Below are 19,926 nucleotides of genomic sequence, written 5' to 3'. Positions count from 1 at the left end.
AGTGGTGGAGGGGAGATATGATGTCCCCTCCCGCTGTTAGTAACAGTTCAGCAGCGGCTGAGCCGCATCGGTTATTACAATAAAGCCGACCGTCCGCTTTAAAAAAACGGTATTGGGGTGATGCCCGCAGCTGCATGCATCACTCCAGTAAAACCCCTTGATTCAAGATCAGTAATATCAGTCTAGTTTGCGACCGATACCGATTTTTCAGAAAACGCTGCTATTGGCCTGCAATTATCGGCCTTACCAATAAACCGGTCGATCTTTAATTGTATATACTATATTTTCTTTATTTGCCATGAAATGCACAAAAGCTGTGACAGTGACTGGGGCAGTCAGTGTAAATGTCCATTTTCTGACCAAATGCACATATGGACACTCTGTTCTAAGATTTCAAATGAACACTTTCAAAGTCATTACATGACCAGCATAATGATGGTAGAATTCATTTTTGTTTAAAGTAACTTACCATTATTGGCTTGTCCTGAAATGTTTTAACTTCTTCCCTTAGATATTTAAATGCCTGGACAAAGGAAAAAAAAAAAAAAAAAAAAAAAGGTTGACTATAAAGCTGAAAGTGAAAACTGAGGTCAGTTTAATCTCTGAAAAATTGTGACACATTGAATTTAGTCATAGATGAAGTAGATACAAAGTAATCCAGCACAATCAGCATAGAGATGTAAACCCGGCAGCCTTTTAGGTAGCGAAGTCTATGCAACAGTTTTTAATTTGTATTTGAGCCTCTTGCGTCTAATCTTGGGTAGTAGGCAGACTTGTACATATTTTTACTCAATTCAGGTCCACAGTTAAAGTGGTTCTAAGGCCTTAAGATTTAACTTAAAGCATTTTATTCATTTTATGAGCTGCAGGAATCTTTAGTGTCAAGATGGTTGCCATCAGACTCTAGTTTTATTAATGACCAAAGTTTATTATCCCTTTATGCAGTAACAAAGCTCCACTGCATACTTACCATTGCAAATTTTGGTTAAATCTCTCCTAAAACAGAGCACACCATTAGCACTAAAAACATTCTAGATGCAGCTAAAGTATAGTAAAGGCACTGCACATAATATCTTACTTCAAAATCAGCACTCAGTTTAAGTCCACAGCATTCAGAGAAGTCGGGGTATCCTTTTAGCTTTGTGAACTAAGCCTATTTCCCAAAATATGACAATTTGACACTAACTTTACCACTATAACAAGGGAGAACCAAGCCCCCTATGAGGTCTAGGGACATCAGGAGTCAATAAGACTAATGACTCTGCTGTACCTCTTTATCTGATCAAGCTCAGACCATGCTTGATTTGCTGTGAATCCAGCTTTTTATACATGTTTTAGACAGCTCTAAACTGAGCACCTCGTCTTACTGTGAACCCAGATCAGGGAATGGCACATAAGTCCTATAAAAGTCAATGGGTGGCTCTACTTGCACCGACCACTTGCAGTAATGCAAGGAGGCAGCCATGAGCTTATTGTAACCTTTCTAGACTTTACATACTAGGACCTACAAAGTGTTAGAGGTTATCAACATCCACACATTAGAATGCTAGGGTGAAAATTAGCCTTAATGGAAACCTGTTCTTAGAAAACACAGGGGTTGCCATTCCAGACCCCCCCTGAAAATGCTAGCTGACTGGCTGCTATGCTGATTTAATGGTTTTAATACTCGAAGCATAGACCAGAAAAAAAAAAATAGGATTTTTCCATCAAGCTTGCCTGTAAAATCCTTTTCTTGGAGTAAATCACGGGACACAGAGCAACCATAATGACTATATGGGTTATACGCTACCTACTGGTGGATGGACACTGGCAGAAAGTCAAATAAGTTCCTACACAGGAAGGGCCTCAGTTTTGAAAAGCAATGAATATCCCAAAAAAGATGGAGGGACCTCTGTGTCCCGTGATGTACTCTAAGAAAAGGATTTTACAGGCAAGTATGACGGAAAAATAGGATTTCTGACTTACCGTAAAATCAGTTTCTCCGAGTTTGACAGACAGCGCTTCCTTATTCAGAACCATAGGGCGATATCGCCCCCTACAAGGAGTAGGACATTAGGCAGAGAAGACTTGGCTACGCCCATGGGCAGTTCTAGGCGATATACACCCCCCTCTCTGCTATAGGCCTTCAGTTATGTAACAAGTAGAATCAGAAGTATTAAAAAAACGCCATAGAGGGGCAGGTGCTGTGTCTATGAACTCAGAGAGACAGATATTACGGCAAGTCAAAAATCCTATTTTCTCATTCGTTCATTGACAGACAACGCTTCCTTATTCCGAACCATAGGGATGTCCCAAAGCAGTGCCAAACATGAGGGGTGGGGCAGCCACAAAAAAACAGGTCAACCAGACAACCTGGAGCTCAACGAGAACTGGATCCCAACCTGAACTGTAAGAAAAACCCCTTTGAGGGAAAACACCCTCTAGAATGCAGCCTGCAGAACCTTGCAGCCAAAAGAATAGGCCTGAGTCACAGTCTGTGTGATCCATCTAGAAATGGTAGCCGAGGAAGCAGACTGCCCCTTAGCGATCAAACAGGGAGTCTGACCTCTGAAAGGACTCAGTGGCCGTCAAATACACCCTGATCGCCCGAACCACATCCAAGGTGTATGTATAAGGCAAATTCCCTCGGATGTTGCGGCCTGGGACATAAGGGCAACACAATGTCTTCATTTGAATGAAAATCAGAAACAACTTTTGGAAGGCATGAAGGACAAGGACGAAGAACCACCTTGTCCTTATGAATCACCAGGTAGGGTGCGGCGACAAGATAGTGTTGCCATTTCCTACATCCTGCGACCAGAGGTGATAGCCACCAATAAGGCAACCTTCTGTGACAGTGAGCAGGGGAATTTATTATTTTTAAACGGAGGCTTCTGTAGAACCGAAACACCAGATCCAAGTCCCATGGTGGCAAGATCGCACCAGTGGAACCACATGTCGCACCCCTCGAATGAAGGTACGCACCAGGGAATGCGACACCAGGGGGCGTTGAAAGAAAACTGCCAAAGCCGACACCTGGCCCTTGATGGTACTTAAGGCCAAAATTCTTTTCAATGCCTCTGAAGGAAAGTAAAAAATCTGAGCCACTGAAAAGGAACGTGGGTGAAGCACTACTGACTCAGACCATGAAATGTACACTTTCCACATCTGATGATATACCTTCCCGGAAGTAGACTTCCTAGCTTTAAGAAGTGTCGGAATCAACGACTCAGGTAAGCCTCTATTCTTCAACACCTGTCTTTCAACAGCCAGGCCGTTAAAGCCAGCGAGAGTAAAGCAGGGAGGAAGATCGGCCCTTGGGATAGTAGATCCTTCCTTGGAGGCAGCCGCCAGGGGGCGTCTGACCAGACACACCGGGTCGGCGTAACAGGACCACTGGAATTCCCTAGGCCTCGATCCTGCATAACAGCCGTGGCAGAAGCTTAAGAGGAAAGGCGTAGAGCAGACAATACTGGCCCCGCAGAGCCATCAGAGCATCTGAGGTGTCCACCAGAAGGTCCCAAGACCTGGCTACAAACCTCTGCACCTTCCTGTTGATTCGGGATGCCATCAGATCTCCCTCCGGAGGATCCCCAGCGCAGACATAACTGTTAAAATACCTCCTGAAGAAGGGACCACTCCCCTTGGTCCAACACTTGACGAATGAGGCAATCCGCTTGCCAGTTGTCCACTCCCGGAATGTGAACGGCGGAGATGGCCGGGACGAAACAATCTGCCCACCATAGAATGCCGACTACTTCCAGGTCGGTTACACTCCTTGTTCCTCCCTGGTGGTTGACAAAGGCCACTGCCGTGGCACTGTCCGACTGGATCCGTGTCAGGAGCATATGAAGTTGATCTGTCCAACAATCCAGACAGTCTGATCGCCCGAAGTTCCAGGATATTGATATGTAGCCTGGATTCCTCCATCATCCAGTGACCCTGAGCAGCGCTCAGGCACAGAACTCCTTCCCACCCAGACAGACTGGCATCAGTGGTGACCACCATCCAGTAAATTGGGAAAGGATTTTCCCTGCCGATGAGCCAGGCAACAAAGCCACCAGATCAGGGACCCTTTGGTTCCTTGGCTCAGCCAATTCCGACTGTCCAGAGCTTCAGGACATTTGTCCCATTTTAACAGGGGTCTCGTATGGAACTGAGCAAACGGGACCGCCTCGAATGTAGACACCATCAGGCCCAGCACCCGCATGCAAGTCCGCAGGGAGACCCACCTGCTGGACAGCAGTGAGCGGGTTGCTGCTTATAACTTCTGGAGTTTGTCCTGCAGAAGGAACACCTTGGCCAAAGTGGAATCCAGAGTCAGACCCAGATAATTCAATTTCTGAACTGGAATCAGCGCAGACTTGGTAATTTATCAGCCACACAAAATCTGTTAGAGTCTGAATAGCGATCTCCACATCAACCCTCAGGGTCGCTGGTGACTCCGCTTGCAAGCAGGTCGTCCAGGTAGCCCGAAACTATTACTCGCTGGCGCAGCAGCGCCAAAACCAGGGCCAACACTTTGGTGAAGATCTAAGGAGCAGAGGCAAGACCAAAGAGTAACGCCGCAAACTGATAGTGCTCCTCTCCCACAGCAAAGCGGAAAAACAGCTGGTGTCGTGCACAAATTGGAATGTACAGGTAGGCATCCTTGATGTCGATGGAGGCAAGAAAGTCCCCCTGATGGAGATGCCACCAGGGAGCAAATGGCCTCCATTCTGAACTTCCGCACCCTCAAATAAAAACCCTGGAAACATCCGACACCGGGACAATCACCACTTGAAGCAACAGGCCTTGTACCGCACCCCGAAGGGCTAACAAGCGGTCCACATACAAACAGATTAGATGGAAAAAATCTGCTTGGGGGCCAAGTCTGGAACGCGATCTTGTAACCAGGCTGAATTACTTCGTGGACCCACATGTCATTTATCAGAGAAGTCCACTCACTCCCCTCCCCCCTGTTTTTTTTTTAAAGAGACACTGCAAAAATGCAGGACTTAACATTCCCGCTGCAGGACTCTGAACATAACAGTAGTCCAAATCTTCCCCCATCACGGTGAGCTTTGTCATAAGACCTTCAGGGACTGGGGCCCCCTTAATGTGGGGTCCACTCCCCTGGACCGGTATAGCACCCTGCAAGAAAGCAACTTGGTCAGAACACTGCATAGGGTTCCATTATGCAGGGTTCAGCGCCATAAGGCCGCATTACAGACAAACCTTGGGGAATAACCTCTCCTTCCAATGAGGCTTGGGTACCATCCATTTTGGCTGATGCTTTTTCGAAAGGATCCAAATGAAGTCCATGATTCTAAATAGAACCGTCCAGACCTCTATGTATGCTCCAAGAGCACATGCATCACATCAGTGACCATTCCACCTTAGACACTGGTGAAAAAAAAAAAAAAAAAAAAACTGAGGCCCTTCCTGTGTAGGAGGGGTTATATAGTAGGAGGGGTTATATAGGGGTGGACTTCCTATTTGACTATCTGCCAGTGTCTATCCACCAGTAGGTGGCGTATAACCCATATAGTCATTATGGTTGTTCTGTGTCCTGTGATGTACGATAAAGAAAAAAAAATGTACAAAATGGCAGTCAGTGTGTGATACTTTGTTAGACAAGGTTAAGGACTATATAGATAGAGCTTATAAAAAAGGAACATTACAATGCATAACCATCTATTCACTTGTGGCCATAATTATGCTGAAATTTTCATTGAAAAAACTTTTGCACTGTCTTGACCTCTTTAAGACCTCAAGTAATCCAGGAAAAAAAAAAAAAACAAACAAAACAAACAAAAAAAAAAGACTTACCTGCTGTGCATCAGTATCAGACTGGAATGTAACATACCAGTTGTTATTGTGAGCAAACTCACAACTTATTACTTTGGGGCAATTTTCATTATCAAATAATGCTTTCACTTCCTGTAAGACAAGCAGAACATTTTAAGCTACAATTCAATAGGATAGTCCACTCCTAAACTGCTTCTTTTATAGGTGTACTGAAATAAACATTCCTGGCTTCCCCATATTGACCAATTCCCTGACCAAAGACCAAGTAGTGTGTAGCAATTAAGAGATTCAACTGTACAAATGGCAGAAAACAAAAAATGCCTGTGCGTTATAAAAATCAGGCACAGATTTCAACAGGTGCCAGCTATCATACCTCTACAGGAGTGGTTTCTGGGATTTCACGTAGAATGATAATACATCGCTTGTGATTTGGTCTCACTTTTTCTCCTTTCTCATCAACTTGCACCACAGGAGTAGCTGAAAGCAGGAGGTTTAGGATGAGTTTTTTTTACAGTATAAAGCCTAAATCTTTTCTACACATTCACAAGTACAAAAAGTTAACAGACCCTGCATTTGCAAGGTCCACTTTAAACCGGAAAAAAAAAAAAAGTTTAAGTTCACACACACGTTTACAAATGCAGTAACTTTTTGTGACCTGGTTCTTATAAACAACTGATGCACATTTAATCCATGGCTATATAACATTTTACTTACAACGGAGAACGTCAACAATGAGGTCCATGTCAGTGGTCAGCTTCTTAATTCCTTCCATGTTTGCAATAGTCCATATTGGTACAAACTGGTCACTATCCATTTGTGACATTAGATATAAATCTTTCGAGAGGTTCTCTCTGAGAAAACAAACAAACAAAAAAAAAAACCCCACAAATTTACTATAAAACACTACAAACATTTTTCAAATGACAATTAAAAAGAACTGTATCAAAAGAAAATTTGATAATCACCATTGCCGACAACGCATTGTGAGAATGCTAGCCTTGGTATTTTAGGCTTGCATTGGAAGCATTTTTGGCTTACATTTTCCTTTGTGTCTGACTCAAGTCTTGACAATAGAAACGATCAATGGCAGAAAAAACAAACAATGGCATCCTAATGCAGGTGTAACTTCAAAACCTTGAACGAATATTAGCAAGGGCTGACTTTCTAGTTTTTATTTGCTATATGCTTCTTATTCTGGACCAGAGACTAAAACACTGAAGCCATATCCAGGACTAACATTTCTAACAGGTGTGAGCAATAGCCACACCCATTTTTTGATAGGTCTACATTAAGGAGCAACTCCAGGCAACAAATAAAACCAGTCAGCTACCAACAGTACCCGCTACTGTGCCACGAAAATTTCTTATCCAGTATAATCCCCCGCATCTAGCCACTAGGCAGTGTCTTACAGGTTGAGAGTCTAATTTCTGACACCTATACTGCCTGTTATCTGTAGCATGCATGAAAGAAAAAAGAAAAAAAAAAAATAGTCTTACCTTGAAAAGCAGAATTCAAGTTGCTTTTTTAAACACTCTTTAAGGTCCTCAGCAGAAACAGCTTGTGGAACAGTTGAAGTGCCATCACCTTTATAGGGAAAGTAAAAGGAAAGGAAACTAAATTTAACTTTTGAATGGTTGGAATTTGTATTTTCATAAAAACTAACATTGGCAGGCTCCTGCCCATGTACTCTTTTAACTCCACAAGTGTTAAGGTAAGCAAAAACATAATACAAGAAAAAAAAAAAAAAAGTGTATCTGCTAGCGCAATAGCAGCTGTGAAATTAAATAGTTCTAGCCCGATTTCTTCTTTATAGCTCTACAAGCTTACAGACCAGTCTGCAAACTGCACAAAAGCCCCAACAAAATATGGAGTACTGTATGAAAAGTGTTTCAACTACGTATAGACAAGCATATAAAAACTAGAGATCGACCGATATGGGTTTTTCTCTGGCAGATGCCGATATTTAGAAATCGCGGTGGCCGATGCGATTTTTGGGCCAATATATTAGGCCGATTTTTTTTTTACTTCATCTCAAAATCTAACAGTTAGACCCCTTTCACACTGGGGCATTTTTCAGGCGCTTTTGGGCTAAAAAATAGCGCCTGTAAAGTGCCTGTAAAACGGCTCCCCTGCAGTCTCAGTGTGAAAGCCCGAGTGCTTTCACACTGAGACGATGCGCTGGCAGGATGTTAAAAAAAAGTCCTGCAAGCGGCATCTTTGGAGCGGTGTATACCGCTGCTCCACCACACCTGCCCATTGAAATGAATGTGCACACTGCTGCCGAAGCGCCTGCAAAGCGTTGCTTCAGGGGCGCATTTAACCCCTTCCTTGGCTGCTAGCTGGGTTATAAGCGCCCTGCTAGCAGCCGAATAGCGCCACTAAAATGATGGTAAAGCGCCGCTAAAACTAGCAGTGTTTTACAGTCAACGCATGCCTGCTCCAGTGTGGAAGCAACCTTAAGCGATACAGAAAATTTTTTACATTTAAACATAACAAACCTCCAATCAGTTCACTTGTATGTAGAATTTAGATAAAAAAATAAAAAAAAAAACTCTTAAATATTAAATACATAAAAACAGGTAATCAAAACTTTTGGATGAAAAAAAATGGGCTAACTTTACTGCTTAGTTTTTTTTTAAATTTATTAGTGTATTTTTTCAAAAAATATTGCGTTGGAAAGACCGCTGCGCAAATACCGTGTGACAAAATATTGCAACAACCGCTATTTTATTCCCTAGGGTCTCTGCTAAAAAAAATATATAATGTTTGGGGGTTCTAAGGATTTTAACTTGTAAGCAACAAGTTTCAGAAAGATTTAGTCTTTAAATGGTTAAACAGAGCTTCTACACAGGGAGCTCAGTTCATTCATAAGTGTATCCTTCAGGTTCTTTTTATCAGATTTGGCAGGCTGCCCAGAGGAGGGGAGAAGTCTCTTCACAGAAGTTTTCAGGCAACTTGTATTGACTTCTATTACAGAAGTCATTTGCAAGTCCGCTGATATCGGCCTTTTTTATCAGCACAATCGGCCGATGCCGATTAAGTAAAAAACACCAAATATCGGCCGATATATCGGTCGACCTCTAATAAAAACATCTGAGTACTTAAAGCAGAGAGTCACCCAAAAGTGGAACTTCAGCTTATCCGATCCCTCCCCCTCTCCGGTGCCATATTTGGCACCTTTCAAGTGGAGGGGGAGTGGGTACTTGTTTTTTTACAGGTACCCTGTCCCCACTTCCAGGAGACTGGGCCACGGCGAAGTACGTCAGCAGTTCGGCCCCGCTCCCCTTCTGCCGGGCCAGTGAGTGCAGCATGCTTCATGCAGTAGGGACCTGGCCATGAAGCCAAAAGGCTACACTGCCGGGTTCCCTTACCAGCAATGGCGGTAGCAGCACCCGACCAGCTGATGTAAACACTGGCTGCGGTGCCGACATTGCTGAACTTCAGGACATGTAAGTTTGTGTCCTAAAGTTAAAAGTCAGCAGCTACAGTATATGTAGCTGCGGACTTAACTTTCTCTTTTCAATTTTCTTTATTAAAAGGTTTTGCAAATTATACAAAATGGCATGGACAATCAGTCAGTAATCATATTTTCAGTCAAATGACACAAAAGTGTTGTACAAAACAAGAAGAAAAAAAAGGGGGGGGGGGGTAACACGTGAGTATTAGTATGCTCTGTGAACATAAGGACACTGATGTAGACCTATCCTTAAAGGGTCTAGAATAACATATCATATAAGTTCCATATATCATTAGGGTTTGTCAAAATGAAAAATAAAAATAAAAATGGAACTAAAAAATAGAAAAGATAAAGAAGATAAATTTGCCCTGTGAGCAGAGTACTTTTAACTTCTTGGTAATATTAAATCAAGTTGTAGTACTTTTAGTATATCTCAGTATCAGGGCCCTTGGCACTGAAGGAGGTTAGGCCCTTAAAGTTAGTTTACCTTGTTCCTCCATCGGAGACAAGAAAAGACGGACTTAATTTTTTAAAGGGGCGGGCGGAACTCCTCCAACTATTGAATGCTCACAAAACATAAGGAAATTTATATACCCAAGATAAAGGGATTGTAGAGGCAGAAGTTCTCATCTTCATGCATTCTATGAATACAGACACTGATCATAAGGGCTTAAATTGCATTGCAATATATATCATCTTAAAAAATAAAAAAAAGGTTTTTATAAAAGGTGTAGATTTAAATAACTATCTGGATATTCTTGCGTAATCTCTGTGTACATCAAAAGAACACACTATATAAACATACCTTTCCTATGATAATTTGGATGTGGCAGCCCAATTTCCACTTCTCACCTACCACTACCAAATTCTTTATCAGCAACAGTCACTAAAGTTAGTTCCAACTGTGACTTAAGGAGTGTCAATAAAATCATTAAAAGTAAGAACACCATCATCCAGTTTGGTGGTAAGCTTGTAAAAGTATATGCTTGGAGTGTTTACAATGGGCATACACCACTTAAAATTCTTTATTAAAAAAAGGAAAAAAAGCTCCTTCACATTGTCAGGAGGGACCTATACTTTTACAGGCTGTATTCAATCTTCAGAGCAATGTTTTATTACTGAGTGTATTAGGAAGGTCTTTGAAACTGTAAAAGAAAAAAAAAAAAAAAAAACTAGGCCTAGAACAGCAGGTTTATCCTTGTAAACCTAAGTTCAATGGAATTTGGTCAAATGTAGACTAAGCATACACAGTGAGGTCTCTGAATTAGATTCAGACAATTCCTTCCCTTAAAGGGCAAGAGAATTAGATATTACTTGGCTGTATTGCAAAGCTATAGCAGAGGAGGTGAGTCAGACCTAATAGGTGTCCCAGGATCAGAGTTAAAGGTATAGGTTCCTTGGGATACAGAGAATCAGACTCCCAAGAAGTAGAGTAGTATGAGCTGAAGTAGCGAGGTTATCTACTGTAGGTTTTTGAAAGGATACATTGTGCCACAGAGCTAAAACTAGTCCCAAAGGGAGGCAAGCCCTTGCTTGCTATCAAACACAAACAGCTAGTGCTGGTGAGGGTTGATGGGCTGGTGTATTTTCTTCAACTTTACCATGTAACAATACTGTATTGTGCGGGCTGAAAAAAAACAGGAAAAATTGTGTCAAGCAAGAGTCCCAGATATTCCAGACATGGGGAGGGAAACAGGACCAACTTGCGCAGGTTGGAGGACCTATCCAAGATCTTGCAGGGTGTTGATCATTATGAACAGATCATGCTCCAAGGCTGACTGCTTGCAAGAGAGTAGGTAATCCAGGTATCCCACTATCAAAATTCTAAGTAGGTGCAGGAGGGCCAGGACCTTGGTGAAGACCTGTGAAGCTGAAGCCAGGCTGAAGAGGAGTTTCCAACTGAAAGTTAAGAAGTCTAAAACCAGTCTGAGGCAGCCAGCGATCTGCAAACCAAAGACAATCCCACACTTTAAATTGAGATATGGGGGTGCACCTTCATGCAGAGGGGGACTTCTCTTCAGACTTGGACTGCCAAGAACATTTGGTTGCTAGAGAGGCAGAAGACTTGGTGGCCTTGTCCTTCGAGGAGAAACCCTGGTCATGAAAAAAGCACTAGCAAGCCAAAAAAAGATGGGCCTGTCTTGCGGCAAGAGTTTTAAGGCTTCTGAGCTTGAGGAAAGAAAGTACTCTTGCCTCCCGTGATATTCTTGATATCATCCAGGGGATGCAGGGAAGAGGTGGTCACCTGCAAAGGGCATTTTCTAAGCAGCTTCTTAGAAGTCTAGTCAGCCAACCAGCACTTAAGCCAGAGGAAGCTCTGTAAAACCACCGAGGTGATGGTCATCCAAGAAACCACTTGAACGGAGAGCATGGCTGCATTGCACAAGTACTGGAGACACAGAACCAGTTGGTTTGCTAGCCAACACAAGCAGGAGAAAACTGTACTGCAGCAAAACCTGGCACAAGAGCTTGGCCCATTTGGGCAAGGTTTGGGAAACCATAGCCGAAGCCAGGCCTGGACAAATCAAGGCACGCTATATACTCTCCTGCTTCTTATCTGAGGTGTCCCAAAAAGAGGGAGCCCCCTCAGAAGGAATAACGGTAGCCATGTTCAGGCATGAATTAAAGGGTAACACAGGAGGGGTAGCCCAATTTTTGACAAACACTTCCTCAAAAGGGATAATGCACAGCAAATCGCGAAGGCAGGGAAATAGCTTGACTGGGCGCGCTCAGTTTGTAGAAGATTTAGTCGAAGCGGATATAGTCAAAAAAGGTATCGTATAGGAAGACCTTGGATGAGCTGTTCAATTTTAACTTTCATATGGGACTTGGGAATTCAAAGTCAGGTGGTGGGAATCCCCTCCCATCTTCAGGGTTTCCTTAACTGCCTCAATAAGATGGTAGTCCAACTTCTTCCTGGGCTTTTTATCCCCATGCTTCTGTACAGGTTAGCAAGGTAGCTACTTGATCGCCAGTTCACATGTTTACCAAGGTCCTAAACATGATATAGGTGTGTTTGAGAATGACCCCAAACACCTCCAAGACAATCACTGCCTTGCTAAAGTAGCTGAGGGTAGACATTAAAATGACTTGAGTTATTTAGAGGGGACACCACATTTTACACTTTTATACAAGCTGTACACTCACTGCTTTACATTGTAGCAAAGTGTCATTTTAGTGTCGTCACATGAAAAGATAATAAAATATTTACAAAAATATGAGGGTGTACTCACTTTTGGGAGATACTGTAGACGCAGCTTTCTGGGGAAAAAAGTTAAAAATCTCAGGTCCAACATTAGCCTTAGAAAAAAAGCCACCAACTCACCCGATACATCAAACATTTGGTATCCAAGTTCGTCCTGTACTAATAAGTCCATTCCATTTGCAGCCGTTTCCTCTAAATGAAGACCATTTCTGTTCACTTCACAAGAGGCAGAATACATTACTTCAAATGGCTTACAAGCTTCGTTCCGAATTTCTAAATTGCCTACAAAAAAGAATTTTTTTTTTTTATTTCTTATACTTCAATTCACCTTTCAAACTGCAACAGTTAGGTTTCATGTACACTGACATATAGAGGCTTAGCATAAAATTCTGGCTTTTATCTGTGCCCAGGGAGCCGCAGGTGGTACATACAGACAGACGTGAATGACTAGACGTACATGTATTTTGAAATTCAAAGATGCTTTTGTGTATCGGCTTAAATATATGCATGCATGAATGATGCAATATCTGAATGCAGAAGTCCTCTATTCAGGGAATACATCCCGCACATACAAGATTTACACTATTGCACGAAAGCATTGGTACATATGGATTCGCACAGAAAACAGTGCAGTGACTTATTTTTCCCCCACACTAGAATTGGATCGCATGGTTGTTAACACCTATGCAAGTTCACACTGCCTTGTGCGAACAGCTGCGGGTGTTATGTTAATGACACCCCCAGTTTAGTTCAGATCACAGTGCAAACTCGCACAGAATCGGATCACATAGGTGAGAACACCCATGCGATCCGATTCTAGTGCGGGGAAAAACAAGTCCCTGCACTATTTTCTGTGTGAATCCAATGAGAGTTCAGCCATACAACTGTATGGCTGAACTTGCATTGCTCATTGATCGCATGTGATCGGCACCAGCAGTTCGGGTGCGACTCACATGTGATCTGAGATCGCGCTAGTGTGAAGCCGGGCTTAAATACACCCAGGGAAAAATTCCAGCCTTATTACACAACTGGGAGAATAGCTGTATGCACATGTACTCATACGATGCTTTCATGCATTGGCTTAAACATATTCATGAGCATATGATGTATTCCTAAAAACGCAGAAGTTATGAACTCAGAACACTTCATACAAGTGTTTATGCTGATGCACAAAAGCACTGGCGTGCATGGTCTCATAATTAAGACCCATATAGTGCAGAAAAGCATGGGATTATGCTGTATTTTAACCTGGGATTAAAATAAAGTATTGCTTGCACTTCGGAAGTGGGTGCCAGCTACACTCATACACCATGTGCATGGTTTCATGTAGCAGAACGTTTAGAGGCTTTTAATTAGCTGAATACATCTTACGCGCATACACAAAAGCATTCGCTTTAAAGCCTCATGCACATGGACAGAGGCTCTTAAAATAATGTTCAGCATAAGAGAACCACGGGTAGCAATTACAACTGGCCACAGAAGTGTAAGGTTGTGTGTGCTTGGAAATGGGGTACCTTTTTCCTGTATATTATGGGATGTTGGCCTAATCTTTCACTGACCTAACCAATATTCACTTGATATGTGCTTGTAAAATCACCAATGTTTTCAAGCATTGGTGCAAACATGCGCATATAACATTAGACTTTGAAGTAGGGTGTCCTTGTGAGGTCCAGAGAACAAGGCATAAAAGGAAATCAATCTGATTCAGTAGCCTGGACGTATACACTAATGGTCTGGACAACAGCTATACAATGCAGAGAGATTTCTTCAGGTGCCAGGGACATGAAGTGGCCCGGTGCAAGAGAGTGCTGAATCCATGGGCTGGTAAGCTACAATATTTTTTTTTTTTTTTTTGAGGCCAAGTTCTGGTTAAGACCTGAATGTGAGGGACAGTAATCTGCAAAGGGGAAAAAAAATTAAATTAAAAAGGTGCAATATTACATCTTTCAGCAAGGCAACTGACTCAAAAATTCCTCCTCAACACCTCGGTTTCAACAGGCATGCTGTTAAAGCCAGAGACTGAGAAGTAGGATGGAACAGAGGGCCTTGTATATATTGCAGCCAGGGGTAAATTGATAGACGTATGAATATGGTCTGTGTACAAGGTTCCTCTGGGCCAGATTGATGCATTTAGAATCATCATTTCCTCCCTTGCTCTATCTTCTTGAGCAGAGGAAGGATTTTCACTTAAGGAAAGGTGTAAATTAGCTTGAACTGAGACCAAGGGATTATCAAGGCATCTGAGGCAAGAGCTAGAGCAGGGGTAGGCAACCGACACTGGTACCGCAAGTGGCACACGAAGCCTCGGCACCCTTCCCCATCAGCAGAGTAGCGCGGGGACATGTAAGCGAGACACTAATGCATTCCAATTTCAGAATTCCCCGCACCTGCAATGAGGGGGAGGCACTGTGCCCCCACACATTATAAAAGATGGGAAACCTAGTTTGGTTCTCAAAACTTGCTCTACTTGCAATTGTCAGCTTTTGGTGAAGTTCTGCTAGGAGTCAGGGGGGTCCCTGTTTCCAGGAGTCATTGGCCACTACTAAAGCCAATCAGTCCTCCTAGCTTTGCCCACCATCTGGAGGAAGATGACTCGCATGGTTGCCACTACCAATCTCAGAAAGAAGGGATTTCACCGAGAGAGAAAACCACAGTCAGGTGACAGTTTGTGGAATTACTGTTGAGCTTCTGGGAACTTTGTTGAAATTATTCCTGAACCTTTGCATCACTTACTACTGGACACATGCACTCTGTCTCCCTTTAAGCCACAGCCAGTATTCAGAGCAATGAAAATCACACCCAACTTCTGGTGCGGCACACTTTGCCTTGACTGCAGGGGCCCAACTTACGAACCTGCACAAAGGCCCACTGCTTTCAGAAAATGCCCTTTGAGCTCATCATTGCGTATCTATTCCAGATGTGACATCACATACAAGCACATGGGCTGGATGCGAGAGGTGGATCAGCAGGATGAGTGTGCCAGGACAGGTAGATGTGTTTGAGCTCTGCTTCCTTTCACCACTCTGCATATCATGCACATCATGGATAAGAGTGTACAGCAGTGGGGCAGGAGGATACAGAGATAGGGAAAATGAGCAGGAGGGGTTCAGAGGTGGGACAGAAGAGAAGTGGGGTACAGCAGTGGGGCAGATGTGCAGGGAGGTACAATGGTGGAAGAGATAAGAAGGGGTTTCAGCAGTGGGACAGAAGAGCTGGGGGATACAGTGATGGGGCAGATAAGCAGGAGGGGGGGTTCAGTGTTGGGTCAGATGAGAAGGGGGTTACAGTGGTAGAACAGATAAGGGGGCAAGACAAAAGAGGGTGGTAGAGCAGTGGAGCAGATGTGAAAGGAGGTGTATTGATGGGACAGATGAGCAGGGAGTTACAGTGGTGGGGCAGGAGAGCAGGGGGAACAGAGGTGAGACAGATGTGGAGGTACATTGGTGGGGCAGATGAGAAAGCAGGTTACAGTGGTGGGGCAGATGAGTTCAGTATTAGGACAGATAAGGTGATTCAGTAGTGAGACAGAAGAACATAGGGATGTGGTGGTGGGCTTCAAAAGAGCAAACATTCCAGCTTTGAGAAAGATTACTTTGTAAAGTGAATACATTCCAAACATAGTCCCATTTTACACAGTAACAGTCAGATACAGGGTGACCCCGACTTAACTGTCTACAAAGCTGCACTGCAAGTCCAGACTTGGTCTGCCAGTGGGAATAGCTCTGAAAATCTTTGATTGGACCACAGCCCCAGACTTGTAAAGGACCCTATGGCTAACTTAGGTATAAGGCAGCAAAAATGGACTTTATAGGCACCAATTATAAAAATACATTTTTATTAAACACAATACAAAAACATATTTAAAACACTGCAAATAAAGTGCAAGCTAAGTGGGTCTCTCTAGAATGGGTCATAAATCTCATATATGTCCCTAAATAGTAATACACTAAAAATCGCTCTACATGTTTTGCAGTTGAATGCTTCTTCAGGAGCTGGTTAGTCTAAATGGGAGATTAACAAAAAAACAGCAATGAATAAAATTAATAAGGTTCTTAGTAGAGAGTCGGGGACATGCCACGTGCGATCTGCATCACTTTATGCATGTCTTTTCCGAAGCCCACTTTTTGATTGCCTTACGGTGCTCTCCACAAACTTTTGAGACTCTACCAAGAACCTTATTAATTCTATTCATTGCTGATTTTTTGTGTTTCTCTCCCTTTAGACTAATTAACCAGCTCCTGAAGAAACATTCAATTGCAGAGCATGTAGAGCAATTTATAGTGTACTACTATTTAGGGACATATCCCCGTCTAAGAGTATGCCTCAGATTTATGACCCATTCTAGAGAGACCCACTTAGCGCTTTGCACTTTATTTGCAATGTTTTAAATATGTTTTTGTATTATGTGTTTAATAAAAATTTATATATTTTTATAATTGGTGCCTATAAAGTCCATTTTTGCTGCCTTATACCTAATCTATCAGGATTTCTAGGACGTGGTACTGCCCTACCTAAAAAATTCCCACAGTTCCATCCTGTGGTTGAATTTAGTACTTTTTGATCCTGTGGCTAACTTAAATGCGTTACACCAAGTGCCAAGGTGAGTGCCCTAGAAGATCCAATGCCAGAAGCAAAATTACAGGCCGACCCCAGCATGGGGCCCAGGTAGGGATACCAAGATTTGCCACGATCCAGACTTATGGCTTCTGTGTAGACAGTACAAGACTGAGGGTTGAAGAATCCGAAGAAAGAAAAATGATAAGCTTGGGAATAAGTCGATCTTTAGATTCTAGAAGGAACTGAGTATTCAGTGTTTGGTAGGGTATAGGAGAGCGACCCAGAAGGAAAGGTGGGGTAGGGGCACATGTCCTTAAAAGTTTGCCAGTAAGTAAGCAATCACATGAAGGTATAAGCCTGCAACCCACAGCGTATGAATTGCCTGTCCTGTACAGAATTAAGACGGTTACATTTCAGTATGCTAAATTTTAAATTGCAGGGCCAACAGCTACAAATGCCACGGTCCGCTGGGCTGCATACAGACAATATCTTACCGCTTTCCTGCAGACTGTCATTTTGCTGTATTGCTAAGTGGCACAGTACAGCCAAAGCAAAGGCCCTTTAGCTTAAACATCTCAAATGGAGACAAGTCATGTCTACACCTAAACCTCCCACAGTTTTACAATGTCTACTGGTCTTGCCTGAAAGCAAAGAAAATTCTGAAGCTTTCCAGTGACAATGTATTAGTATGTTATCTAAGTGGATAAAGAATGTAGAAGGTCACTGACATGGGAAATGGGATTGACTGAAGCATTAGGAAAAGAACTGACATTTAAGAAAAGATAGCCCAAATCTCCTGCATTACAATAAATCCTTTTGATGGCCTTAAGAGGCATTTAAAGGGAACCTGCCACAGAATGACAGTAAATGCTCTTTCAAAGGTTTCTTTCAAGGGCAGGCATTTTGTTTTTCTCCTTCATGTGCTCCACTACTTGGCAAATAATCTACCCAGAAAAAGTATGCAACAGCTCCATCTTCAATGGCTTAACAAATCAGTGATGTGGCATTTGGAAAAACTTCAATGTCATGTTACATAGAAAAACGATCAGCCATTAACTTTATGACCACCCACCCAATATTGAGCAAGCCCACTTTTGATGCCAAAATAGCCCCGACCTGTTGAGACAGATGCCACAAAAACTGAAGGTATGCTGTGGCATGCTGTACAAGCAGTGAGCAACAGTCTTAACCCGTACCCGCCGGGCCAATAGATTGATGGCCGGGCACTTGCCCATCCTGACGGGACGTCCTGTCAGGATGCACCGATCGCGTGGCCACAGAGCGATCTGTCACTGGCCATGTCCATGGAACACAGTTGATGACCGACCAGAGTACTGACTCGCTGTCGGTACCATGTGACCGCCATGATGATTCACAGCAGGTCACTTGACAGTTGTACACAATGGATGGCTCCCTTTCAAGCCATCCAATGTGTACAGGCGTGTTGCTAGCCGTTATTGGTCAATTTGATCACAGGGTACAGACCGCCAATTACAGCCCATCTGTAGCATGTGATTAGCTTTGACCAAAACAAAAGATAAAATGCTTGCTTATAGCAATGTTATACAGTGCTATAAGAACACAATCCACCAAAAATGTGTTTCCAAAAAAGTAAAAACCCAGTGGTGATTAAATACCACCAAAAAAGGGCTCTATTTGTGAGAAGAATGATAAAAATTTTGTTTGGGTACAGTGTTGCATTATCGCACAATTGTCATTCAACATGCTAAAAAGGTGAAAAGCCTGGGCGGGGGGGTATAAGTGCCCAGTATTAGAAGTCCTGTAAGTTATGAGGTGGGGCCTCCATGGATGGGGCTTTTTTCCCCAACCCATCTCACAGATGCTCGATTGGAATGAGGTCTGGAGAATTTGGAGGTCAAGTTAACACCTCAAACTCCTTGTGTTCCTGAAATCATTCTAGAACCAAGATGCTCAAAGACATGGAAAGGTTTTCTTTATTTTTTTTATTTTAGAAAAGCATGGCTGATTGTTCTGACTCAGCCTCTGCACAGGGCATGTGAGCCGCACAGGTGGAGCTCTGCTGTGAGTGCACCTGTGTTAGAGTATCTGACACCCCATCCTCCGGCATTTGTGACAAGGCTAGTCTCAAGCAAGGGCACAAAGCCAAAAACACACAAACCCCAATTCCAAAAAAGTTAGGATGCCGTGTAAAACCTAAGGAATGCAATGATTTGCAAATTTCAAACAGATTTTATCCACAAAGAGAAAACATCTTGATTTAAACTAAGAAAATGAATAATTAAGAAAAAATAAGGTAGTTTTGAAATGGATGGTGGCAACATCTCTAAAAAAAAGTTGGGACAGGGCAACACAAAGCTGGCAAAGGTGTACTAACAAGGAAGAGCTGGAAGAACATTTTGCAACAGGTCAGTAACATGATTGAGTTTAAAAAAGCGCAACTTGAAGTCAGACTGTCTCAGAAGTAAAGATGGGCAGAGGATCACCGATCTAAAAAGCTGCTTTTAAAAATGGCCTATCAATTTCAGAATAATGTTCAATGTAACATTACAAAGACTTTAAATATAATCACGCACATTATGCCAGCAGCTTTTTTTGTACACTTTTGTTTCTATTTACATATTGGGTAGCGCATAAGTGGTCTCTTTCTTACTTCTACAGCGCTAGAGGACATCCTTTCACAGATAATTGTCATAATGTGCAAGTCGTTTATATTTATTTTTTTGTAGCACATATTATATGTTAAAGCAGTATTAAACATAAGGCATTGCCACAATGATAAAGCTCTTTATTCTAGCTATATGACTAATTGTCAAATTTCAATAAAGCCGATTAAAAAAAAAGAAAAAAATTCTTTCCACCCGCCGGCTATTAAAATACCTAATACTTAAAACTATTTTCTCCTGATTTTTCAATGGAATGTCAGGCTGAAAGTAGCCAACAGGGCTAACCACTTAAA

At 42.6% G+C, this 19,926-nt stretch overlaps 1 protein-coding gene across 2 annotated transcripts in view; it reads right to left on the bottom strand.

Annotated features, from left to right (window-relative positions):
• The window catches only part of LARP4 (La ribonucleoprotein 4), an 83,657-nt gene that overhangs the window by 38,497 nt on the left and 25,234 nt on the right, over nucleotides 1-19,926 (bottom strand). For both annotated transcript variants that reach the window (XM_073613682.1, XM_073613681.1), the window contains exons 3-8: nucleotides 12,552-12,713; nucleotides 7,266-7,353; nucleotides 6,484-6,620; nucleotides 6,143-6,246; nucleotides 5,791-5,901; nucleotides 470-523 (exon numbers count right to left, since the gene is read on the bottom strand). In XM_073613682.1, the coding sequence (XP_073469783.1) occupies nucleotides 470-523; nucleotides 5,791-5,901; nucleotides 6,143-6,246; nucleotides 6,484-6,620; nucleotides 7,266-7,353; nucleotides 12,552-12,713 (656 nt within the window). The remainder of the gene's footprint in view (nucleotides 1-469; nucleotides 524-5,790; nucleotides 5,902-6,142; nucleotides 6,247-6,483; nucleotides 6,621-7,265; nucleotides 7,354-12,551; nucleotides 12,714-19,926) is intronic.

This window comes from Aquarana catesbeiana, linkage group LG02 (assembly GCF_042186555.1).
Source record: "Aquarana catesbeiana isolate 2022-GZ linkage group LG02, ASM4218655v1, whole genome shotgun sequence".
Classification (NCBI taxonomy): Eukaryota; Metazoa; Chordata; class Amphibia; order Anura; family Ranidae; genus Aquarana; species Aquarana catesbeiana.
The sequence above is the reverse complement of the archived record's forward strand: the minus strand, read 5'-3'. Positions and strand labels throughout refer to the sequence as shown.